The following is a 12,041-nucleotide window of genomic DNA, read 5'->3' on the forward strand; positions in this document are numbered from 1 at the left end:
CTGTTTGTGAGTGTTTTGTGCTTCTCACATCTCCTTCGTGGGATACCTACTTTCAAGCATCACTGTCAGCATGGACACTTTCACAAGTCTGCAGAGCTGCAGCGTGGCTCCGGCCAATCTGTTTCTAGCAGAAACAACAATTTGTGTCTGCAAATGTCAGATTTATTTCAACTGCACCAATCTGCTCTGTAGCAAGAGGAAAGCTAGTTTCACACAGAGAGCAGAGGCTAAACTGCATTTTCAACAATTCATGTGCAATTGTGTCATTGCCCCAGTACTGAGTAACCCTGAACTTCTACTCTCATTTATAGTGCAGGATGCCTTGATGGGACATTTACTCCTTTGAGACTGCAAGCTCCATGTTCTCAACACAAGTCCTTTAAACAGTATCCTTCTGACTTACCGTGCCCGTCCCCAGGCAACCTTGGTTTTATTGTTACTGGATTTCAATCCTGGCCTCCCATTCTCCACAGTTACCCACTGTCATGGTTGTTGCTGACTTCAAGGCTGCACTTTTTTATCCAACAACCCAAATGACCAATAGCAGGACCAACAACCAGTTTGATTAATCAGCATTTTTTCAGCCTCCACAGGCTGCCATGCTTGTTCCTAAGCAGGGCCACTAACCCATATCACGAATCTGCTCTCTCCTGGGTAGTAAGGCTACAACTAGCCCCTCTGGTTTGAATCTGAAATCTATTGTACAAGCTGAGAGAGCAAAATGAGGATCAGGAGATCATGCTGCAGTGTTTCTCTTCAGTCTGTGTTTTTCTGGTGTCGGCAGAATATGAGCTCAACTCCCTGCAGTTTTCTGCCACAGGCCTCTTGCCTTCTGAGTGTCAGAACAGGGTGAAGCAGCTGAGAGAGTGCTTTTGTGTAGTCTTGGTGAGGGTGTTGCCAGTTTTTCTTTCTGCAATGATAGGTAAAGTACTTCTTGTGCTGTCACTATAGGATCTTCTGACTGGTTGTGTTTTGGTTTAGAAATAGTTTAGTAACATCGTTTTAATTGTTACATTGCCAAGTAATATTTGAAAATTATTTGAAATTACCCCCAAATTGCAATAATTATCTCAAAGGAGATGCATGATTAATCCTCTTGGCATCATGAATATCTGTACCAAACTTCATGGCAATCCATCCAGTAGTTGTGGAGATAGTTCACCAAAAGCAAAAAAATGTCAACCTGCTGGTGGCGCTAGAGGAAAAGTCAAGGGGTCTCTAAAGCATCTGATTGATTAGATATTTTAGTCAGACCAAAGTGACAGACAGACAGACATTGTTTTTGCCTACAGATGTGCCACTTGCAAACCTGCACTTAACACACAGCAAATAATTTTACCAATGTAACAAATACATTTTACAATGGAGTCCTGTTCACCCTCTGACAAAGCTGACAAATCTGCAGCACACTGGTAATGGTGTTTCCATGGCAGCTTGCTACAACACACGTCAATGTCATTATTCAATCACAAATGGATTTCCTAGAAAGGTATGAGTCTTTCCAGTAAAATACTTTATCTTTACACCTCACTTGTATAAGGTGAAATGAATTATCCACCAGTATTTATTTATGGCTTGTATTCCCTGAACCTTTGCTGTATAAATATTTGCCTGAGGATGATGTTTGCACAGAGTGCTGCTTCAATAGAGGTTGATTTGCGCTAATGATATTATTTATCTGCTGAAACGAGGTGTGACGAGAGTAGCAACACCCTACCAGTTTGCTAACAAACTGCCATCAGTTCAGGTCCTCACACTTTGTCACATATTTGTATCCCTGCAGGGAGTTGATGCACTATATTAGCATCGTACCTGGGCCATAAATGCTCTGTGTCAGCGTATTTTTCTACTTTACACCTCCCTTTGAATAGCATCGCTCTGACTTAATAGATATGACTCATCACTTAGCTCATTATTACACCTGCAGTTTTTCTTTATTTGTACTGTGCATTTGTTGAAATGTTGATTCCTTTCTGAGAAGTTCTCTTTGGGTCCTAGTCGTCGCAGTTTACAGAAAAAAATGACTTTATTTTGTACCTCTAAGAGCAAAGAACCTGTTGATAGTGCTCAGAAGTTTAAGTTAAAAATGCTTCAGACAATGTGTCTAAAATTAAAATGTTTCTAATTGTCAGTCTAACTCAAAATTTGCTTGCAGATATTCATGGTTTTAAAGTGTTTGGAGCTAATCTCCAACCTCAATACATTTTTGATTATTTCTGCAGATTTATCCCTCCTGACTGCATTACACTCTGCATGTTTCTGCATGAATGTCCAAGTGTTTGTCATTGACATGGATGTTTCATGTGTTTGTGTGGGAGGGAAGTATTCTGCTAGCGTGTCAACATTATCCTATTATATAATTGGTCCTTATTTATAGTGTGTGTGCTGCCGTTGGATAATATCACAAGCATCCATCTGTGAGCAGTAGAGCAAATAACATGAGTCACTACAAGGGCAGAGGTAGTGCCACTGGAAAATCCTTTTAGACCGATGGAGGGGTATATGAATCCTTCATAGCTGTGAGAAAAACAATTCATAGAAATTAAATTATTAATATTTCTGTATTAATGACCACTCTGCAGGGTATTAAATGTGGTTTGTAATCCTAACCTTCTCTCAGCCATGAAGTAGGATTACTGGTGTGCAGAGAAGCTATACAGACGAGCTGGTTAAAACCCCTGTCAGAACCAATTGTGAGAGAAAAAACTGTGACCTCCGGTGCTGCCTTCTCGCCGCTGTCCTGTCATCTGTGGCTCTCTGCCCGAGGCACAGCAGATCAAGGCTCTGGCACTGGTTGAGTGTGGCCGACCTCCGGAAAATGCGATGTCTCAGGAGGTCAAGCTGAAACAGAAGGCAGTGCGCAAACTCTCGTCACAAATCCAAAGCGAAGAGAATGTGGCTGTTAATTTCTGTTTGAGCAACTTTGTGTTATCGGTGGTATGATTTATATCTTCTCTAACTGGGCTAATAAATGTGACACCACCAGTACATATCTATAATCATTAGTAAAGTTGTCATTTTGTCAATTTCTGGCAGAAACGAATGGTCTGTTTATGCAACACATCCTTATACTCAAACAACTGAATAGGCTGATTGTCTGTGTGTCTATAAAACATTATATATCTCAAAATTACATGTATCACCGTTCCCATAACGACATGGCCGCAGCCTTACTGCGACACATGTGCTGGACCATTGTCACACAGTCACAGTGTGGATACGTTTTGGCATGTAAAGTACATGGTTAAAGTTAGGCAACATGAATACTAATATGAATGATGAACGAGTTTCATTAAATCGCTGGGCTGCTGTGCTCTTTGGCCGGAAGGGAGACCTCCATACTTTGATCCCACATGATTCAACACATGCTGTCTCCCTCTACAAACATATGCTGGCAAGATAACATATATGGCCTAATTAGTGTGCTGTCCCTTAGCTTATGAGACTGGAACTGCGACGAAAGGCTATGAAGATAAATTTGGCTTGACATGGAGCATGCTGTGGTAACAAGTGCGGCCAATTAGCCCCCTCAGCTTCGTTAAGTTGAAAGGCTGCAAATCCACTCATACTGTTATGGATCATAATTGTTGGAAATATGACAGAATGCAGCTAACACAGATTTTCTGAGTGCGTAGAGGCATGATTTTATCTCTCTCTCTCTCTCTCTCTCTCTCTCTCTCACACACACACACACACACACACGGGCTTCACATATCATTAGGTGCACAAGTCCCTGGAAAACACTATTTTGTACTGAGCGGATTATCTCAGAGCAGATCTACACTGACATACCAAATACACACACACACACACACACACACACACACACACACATACACACACACACAGGCACACACAATGTTGGCCGCCCCACTCTCGCTGCATCATGTGTGAACTAGATTTGTCCTTTCCTGTCCGAAAGAGAGATCAGTGTTGTTGTGGCTGCATCCAGAAGAAGTCTCTTGCTAATGTTTCCTGGTTAAACTCTCGTCATTAGAAATAAATCACATTTATATTATAAAAGTTGCATTTTTCTTTTTTTAGAGAGATTCCTTACAGTCAAGAGAAGCACAGTGTACCTACTAACATGTCACAGATAGTGCCGACACACTTGCGATGCCACATGTGTTGCATTTGGTGAACACAGTGTAAAATATTACCATTACAGCAGTGCTGTGTCAGTGACAAGTGTAACAGGCCTTTAATTTTGCTACAGATTTATTTTGGGGACAAGAAGAAGATTACATCAACAACATTTGTACGCTGTGTTCATTGCGTTTTTCCAGGGAGGCCACAAAGCAAAGTCCTTTTAGATGATATTAAAATACCTTTGGCTCATTTCAGACTATCTGATGTTCAGCTGATTTGTTTCATTATCTGTTGCTGCTGTCTAGTATGGTTGATCCCTAAATCAAGGTTGCAGTGCGCTCACTTTAAGCTAAAATTGAAAATATATCTTCTGAATATGAAAATTAACCACGGTGGATAAGGAAAAACACAAGTTAATGTAAGGTGGATATACGCGTATGATTGTATACTATACGTGATCAGATTAGGTAGACCACATCTGAAGGTGGTCTGGTCAGATCTTAACCTAGTGTAAATGTAATCCTGACAGCCCGACACCACTTTCCTAAGAGATATATCTGTCCAGAAAGTTGAAAAGTCACATAACCCGGCCTCTCTCTGCTACCGAAAGCAATCGCTACAAGTGATAGAAGTAACGAGCAAGTCTTCTTTTTAAGGCTGGAGTTGGTAAGACTGTAGAAACCAGCAAAACCAAGCTACATTTTGAAAGCATCCAAACCAGCCCAAAATTATTTACAGTGTTTAAAGTCAAGAGGAGAAATGTATGTTTCTCTGTGATTCCTTATCTAACATGTCATTGAAGCCAACCACAAATATATTGAGTTAGACAAGCGTGAAATAGTACTTTCACTGATGGTTTAAGTGCAGCAGCTCAAGAACTGTATTTACCTCGGTTAACAGGTTGAATTTACAAGCCTAGATTGAATAACAATTGAATGCTTGTTCAGTTGTCAGTATGTCAAAAAGAATGACTGAATTGTGAGTTCAGCTGAAATAAGGTTCCTGTGATCATGGACAGCAGGAGGGGGGACAGAGTAACAAGGCTGTCCTACTTCTTTCTCAATGATGACATAAATGAAATATTTTCAGGTTTGCTGAACAAAAGAAGTTGAAAACCAAAATATTCTTCATTTTCTTATTGCTGTGGGGTTTAACTGTGGAAGAGCTTTTCATAAATTACCTAAAAATGCTGGTGTGGAAAAAACTTGTTTCACCATTACTCCTCCTTAGTGTGTATTCATTTAGTCATCATGTGTGCACAACTCTGTGCACACATGAACACATGCACACAGTCACCTGCAATCAGCTTTCTGCATTTTTTCAAACATTTTATCCAAATAAGGAGATGGTTTATTATCACAAGCAGTCAAGTTTAAGAGGCTGCTAAAAGGTAATGTGAGCTGAGCCTTTATTTTGCTCTTAATGGAAATGCTCCTGTGGTTTGTAGCTCTTTGACTGTCTTCACAGAGGCTATTATGCTACAACAAATAACCTATTGTGAGGATAAAATGCAACATCCACAGATTTATAAGTGTGCACTGTGCATCCTGTAGCCTCAATTGATCTCTTTGTGCATTTTCCAGCTGGTAAAAGACAGCTTACAGCCACATTTACAGAACTAATGTCCTTAGTCATTTACATCATTAACAATGAGGTTCAAGTACACAAACAGGCTCAAACAGGCCAATATATCTCACTTCAGCATGCACCACTGTGGGAAAAACTGTGAAATATATGGCTATATGGCTAGCCAGCTTCCTGGCTTCCTGAAATAGCTTACAGAAACCATTTCACAGCATGCCTTGCCCTATGCTGAACACTATCTTCATCCCATACCAATATTCTGTAAGGCTGCAGCTTATTCAAAAAGGGCCAGATAACCAAAGTCCAGATAAGACATAACTTATAATATTATCAGGAGGCTGCTAATAATTACTTTTATTTGTGTCCCTCTTCCATCGCTTTATCTTGATGTTTGTGCAGTATTGGTGTTTGGTTATTATCACTGTTCATGTGTGAAGTCAAACTTTGAAATGCAAAATGTTATCAGTCACATATTTGAGCAGAAACACTTCCACACTTCATGATGTTTGGTTGCAAAATATACTGTACGCATAGCCACCACAAGAAGAGGCAGCCCGAACCGCTCTTCCACCCAAGTGTAAACCCACTTTGACGTCAGCCATCAAGCCTTGAGTTAGGCATTATGACCATCGCAAGCTTTTTTCGCGCTTTTTTTTTTTTTTTTTGACCATATTTGGACAAAAAGGTGGAGAAGGGTGATACTGATTGGATCAGACTGAGAATCTGACAAAACTCCATGGTAGTGACCTGTCAACCACTAGGTAGCCTCGTACTAAAGCATACTCTGCTTTATTGTCTATTTTACTATAAATTGGACCATAATTTACTAAATGAACTTCATGTTATATTTAAAAAGACTTAAAACGTGTGATTGAGACCATAAACTCATAAGGAAACTGTTTACAAAGGTAATAAATTAAGTGTGAAGTGGGGTCATCAGCTTCTCATAAGCTTATATGCAATCAGACTTCTTTTTGAAACCACACCTCTTTTTGTCACCCCCTGCTGGAAATTTTATAAAGAATGCAGGCACTTTTGCATTGACTTCACTTTTCAGACCCAGAAGCTCCATTTAAATTTTTTACAGTCAGTGTTTCCTCCTTTATCTTTCCCCACGACTCACTGCTGGAGAAGGTGATCGGCCCACTCGAGCAGCTTGCTCGTGCATAATCTCTGCAGCAGGGGCTCATGTAAGAATGCCTGAAAGGCTACAGTCTGATGAAATACGGTTGAAAATGTCACCATCCATTACATTTTCAACAGTGGCATTCCACTTGCATCCATAATCGAAATGGCATAGAACTTCACAAATCCTGTCTGCATGAGTCTTGTGTTTTGAGGTAAAGTGGATGTTTTCCTTCGTGCAGAGAGAGTCAGACTAGTGGTTAGCCATAATCCTCTAACAAGGTGCTTTGTCCCTTCTACAGGAATTGATTTCTCTTTCTTTGCATAATAATGCTGAAAACATTATCTGTCTGTGTAACAAAGTTTTTCTTTCACACCGTTGAAAAGTTTTCAACTCACAGACTGCACAATCTAAAAAGTTTTGCATTGTCTTTTACTGTTAGTGTTTGTAAGAGTAGTTGCCTTTTCTGTTTCCTTTTTGTTTCCTTTTTGCTCGATTGTGTAATTTCATACACACTGAAAAGAAAATTAAGTTTCCACCTGGAACAAATATCATATTTAATATCTGGGAAGGAGGGTCAATACAAATAGGTAAAAAAGGGTAAATGTGACCTGATCACTCATCAGTCAGTTTGTCAATGAAATATACTTGTGCTGTTTTGATCTAAAAAATAAAAAAGTAAATTGAGCAGTCGGGCCTTCTGACGTAACAGTTGCATATAAAATGATCAATGTTAACCAAGCTAGGCAGCAACTCTCCTGATTGAGTCATCAGTACGAATGTAATCAGTTAATAATGATCGAAGAAACACCCAGTCTAAGCTTAAAGCAACGCTCCCAAATCTAGCCAGCCGTCTCATCAGTGTGTGTAGATACAGTGCACGGCAAAGTCCAGTTTTACCTGCAGGTAATACCTCAGTCCTTCTCATTAACTTCTGTTGAGAGCAGGTCCTTTGTCAGGTGACCTTTGTCGGGATGGTAATAATAATATAAATGTGGTTTACATTGTCACAGTGTGGTCAGGTTGATTACCTTTCAAGGCAGCTGGATTTGTGATATCATGTGAACTTTCCAGGTCTTTCTTTCATTGAAAGAAGAGCAAAGGACCGAACTGAAGGCTTTTCTCAGTGGAGAAGATGTTTCCGCTCTTCTCTTGGATGGGTTCAGTAAGAGTTAGATTTACTTACCCCTGGTAGCACTCTCTTTCTGTTGATGTGATTGGTCAAGGATAGTCCTTGATAGACTGTTATAGACAGACAGTTTGTCCAATCACCTACCAAGTATTTTTTGAATGTGCCAGCCCTTATCCAAGTAATGACTCCTTTCCCAATGGTTATGTGTAACAAATCATTGGCACATCAGGTTATCAAGTTTAGGCCACAAAACTTCCTGGTTAGGTTTAGGGAAAAGATCATGGTTGGGTTTGAATAGCTGTGGGTAGTTTAGTTTTATTACATCTGTTACAGTAATTTATGTACTCACATTGAAACACTGGTCTCCTGGGTGAAAGTCTTGTGTCTGTTTCACTTATACATCAGCCCCAACCTCCCAAAGAACTTCATGGTAAGGATTAGACTATCACATGCATGCAAAATTGGACTTTGACCTTGGTAGTGCACACAATTTGAATGCATAATGTTTGTTTTTTTTTTTACATTTTTGAAAAACATTTTATGAGAACTTGTTCAGTATATTCGGCAGCTTCAGTGATTTTGGATACCGGACTATTTTGAACCTTGAATATGGTACACCTCTTTTTCGTGTCTCTGCAACAAAAGTTGATATCTGTCGTTGAATTCATTGTCATTTGACACACCAAACTCAAAACTAATCTGCCAAATATAAATTAAACTGGAAGATGGGGGTGGAAAATAAATCTACCAGTTCTAAAGCTAAATGAGAGTCATTCTGCAGCAGCATTTTCCCCAAACCTTACAAAATTGAGACTATAGTGGTTTGAACTCAAGCGCTGTACTGAGTTTGCAATAATCTGTCAGGATGAATTACTCCCTTTTACATTTGAGCTCAGTGGGCCAAGTTTTTCGATTTCAGCCTCCTAGTTTGACGTCATCACCCGCCAAAGCATCCAAATGTCAACATCTGCTCTCGGAGGTTTGGAAATGTTGGTTGCACATTGTACTTGAGGGTAGGCCTGAGGACCTTCTGACTTTCAGCAAGAAGAACTGCAATGCTAAACTGTTTAAGACTGGGATTGTGAGGATGTCAGCCCTTGTTTCAACACAGCAACATCACTGAATAATGTCATTGTTCTTTTAAAAAATGATTTATATATATATATATATATATATATATATATATATATATATATATATATATATATATATATATATATATATATATATATATGTATGTATGTATATGTATATATATATGTATATATATATTTCAGTATTTCAAGATCAAAGAAAGTTTTAAAAGGGTTTATTTTCATATTACAAGTCAAACTCACATCCAAGATTTCAATTCAGTGAAATAGATCATAGCTGATTTAATCTTTGAAGTGGCCATGAAACGTGAAAAGTGTTTTTTAGAGATTATGTGTTGAGGAAACTCGACAGGAGGATGGTATATGGTACACCTGTTCAACTGGCAGCCCCTGGGCTGAATGCAGCCCTTTAACTACCTCATTGTTGCCCTCTGATTATTGTGTTAGTTGGCTAATTGGCCAATTCATTAGTTATGTTTATTGCCAAGCACAGAAATACTCTTATTTCAGTATTTATATATATTTCCTGCAATTTTTTGCAATGAAGAAAAAATAAAAAGGTGCATTGTTTTAACACATTCAAATTCCAAACTTTACAGCTCAGACGTTTGAAAAGAGTAGATGAATAGGCCAGATATGACAGTATAGTGTCAGACATTCACTGAGGCCCATGAGAAATGATTCATTACACCATGTGGTAGGAGGGCAGGAGAAATGAAAAAAAGGTGGCATCACTTATTATGACTTTTGTACTAAGGTAAACTAGAAGTAGAAACAAACAATGAGGAATCATTGCCCACTTTGTGTGACAGATGCTCAGAGTAAAGCTGTTTGTTTCTGTCATTTGGTTTGTTGTAACTAATTGTTAGTCATCTCCCGTCTCTGTCAGGTGGCATCCCCTTCATCCTGACCGGGGAGCTGTTTGAACAGTCCTACCGACCTGCCGCCTTCATGATCGCTGGCACCGTAAACTGGCTGTCCAACTTTGCTGTGGGCCTCCTGTTCCCATTCATTCAGGTGAGTTGCTAAATGTGCAGACATTGTGTCAGGGTTTGGGTCAGGTTTTGGAGCTCAGTCGGGTCACCGTACGCCAGTGGAGATGCTTCAAATAAAACAAGTGACACTTTTCTAAAATAAAAGTGTTGTACCAACAGTAAGGCATCAGTGGATTGTCAGCTGGACCAAATTGTGTTTGTCACTTCAACCTTCACAGTCCATCAAAGTTGTCAGCTCCTCATTAATCCCTGCAGCGACTGTCTGCCACACCATGTTGTTGTGTGGTTGTGCTGCCTGTGATGTTTCTGTAGTCCAGTCACGTCAGGATGTATTTTGTATTCTAATTATACACAACTACTGGGCTCTACTTGTTGCCCCTGGCTGGAAGGGTCAGTGATCCCTGCTAATTTACAGGCTCCTCACAATTATGGTTTTTAAGTTAATAGTTAGAGTGTTCCTGACAGAACTGGCACAGCACCTTTATTCCTTTTTACTGGGTTTCCACCAAATCATACTTGTTCACCTAACTAATGGAAATATGGAACTATTGGCGGCCAATGAGCGTCACTCTACTGACGTTTGCAAGGTAGCTTTTTTCCCATAGCTGTGGTGCTTTTAAGGTCAGACCTGACTTAACAAGGAAACAAGAGACAAGGAGACAAGAGAAAAATGAAGGAAGAATGATGAAATAAACACAGTCCGAGCAAGTCAACAATCACAGGCAGGCATGAAGCGCCACTCCTGAAACACTCTCGGTGGAGTACAAAGCCGCATGGAGGATGAAGTACTGTTGAAAAATAACTGTTAACAAAGCACTGCTAATTCGGTGATAAACACATAAAAGTCCTACATCACTTTGTTATTTAACATAATTTTTGACAGAAATCCTATCATTATGAACTGGAAGCATATTTGACAGAGGTGGGCATTTAGGAGGCTGGGGTGGCAGTATAATGGAAGATGCTATTGAGTTGCATTATGGGAAATGTAGGATCTAGAGTTTTTAAAGGCACACCCATCTTAGGGAATTAAAGTCAGAATATGTTCTGCTGCTTCAATTTCGACCACTCCTTTTAAATCTTCTTGTGATTCATCCTACTTTGTGTCAGTGCAAGGCTAAATCCTTTGTTGACATGTTAAAGATGTGTTTTTCTAGTAGCCCAATTACTCGTTAAATGCAGCTTTCATAGCCACATAATGGCCCGTGCTTCAATTGCCTCAAGTGACTTCAAATCTGTCTTTCTCCCCTCTTAGTCAGATCAATTAATGTACATGTTTGTAGTGGGGTGTAATCTCTGTCAAAATGCCTTTGAGATGTCCTGTTGCTGATGTGCTGCTTTCATTGCTCGGCCTTGTCAGTAAGGTGTTACCGGTGAATTGAAGCACTTTCAAAACCTCAGAACCTCAGTTGTTTCCCAACAAAATAATATAAAATAATAGTACGTTTGGTTCAGATGAGGAGGTCTTCAGGTGTTTTTTTCCAGCCAATACAGAAGTGAATACTTGCTTAGCCCACAATCATGTTTTTATCTTTTCAAGAAGACCTAATATAACAAGTGTTCAACACGAAAATACACTGAACAATTAAGGAGGACAAGTGTGTGTGTTTTTAAGAGTGAAGTAATAACAGTTTCAGACAGAAGAGCCAATTAGTTTCTGAAACTGGAATGTTTTTCCTGGAGGCTGCAGGCTCCTCTTTCAACTTCTAAAACCCGACTGCTGCTCCAGGCGGCTCCACATCACTGCCTCTTCTCATTTTACCTGCTCTGTTTCTGCCCCTCGGTGCCTCTCCCTCCTTCTTTCTTTGGCTTAAGAACTTGTTTCTTTTCTCTTTCTCCCACCCTGACTTTCACTCTAATTCTTACATTAAACTTAAGTGTTTTTCACTTCACAGCCTCATCACTGCGGCGAGAGTACATTGTGTTTGTACACTTTTAGGGTTTGGTGGTATTAGAGAATATTGCTCGGTGCCTGCTATGGCCACTTGATGGATTGGTTGTGTGTTGTTGAGTTTCAAGTT

The 12,041-nt window shown here is 39.7% G+C and overlaps 1 protein-coding gene across 4 annotated transcripts in view; it reads left to right on the forward strand.

Moving 5' to 3' along the window:
• The window catches only part of slc2a9l2 (solute carrier family 2 member 9, like 2), a 115,648-nt gene that overhangs the window by 86,654 nt on the left and 16,953 nt on the right, over positions 1–12,041 (forward strand). For all 4 annotated transcript variants that reach the window (XM_073467806.1, XM_073467807.1, XM_073467804.1 and 1 more), the window contains one exon: positions 9,915–10,042. In XM_073467806.1, coding sequence (XP_073323907.1) covers positions 9,915–10,042 — 128 coding nt within the window. The remainder of the gene's footprint in view (positions 1–9,914; positions 10,043–12,041) is intronic.

This window comes from Pagrus major, chromosome 6 (assembly GCF_040436345.1).
Source record: "Pagrus major chromosome 6, Pma_NU_1.0".
Taxonomy (NCBI): domain Eukaryota; kingdom Metazoa; phylum Chordata; class Actinopteri; order Spariformes; family Sparidae; genus Pagrus; species Pagrus major.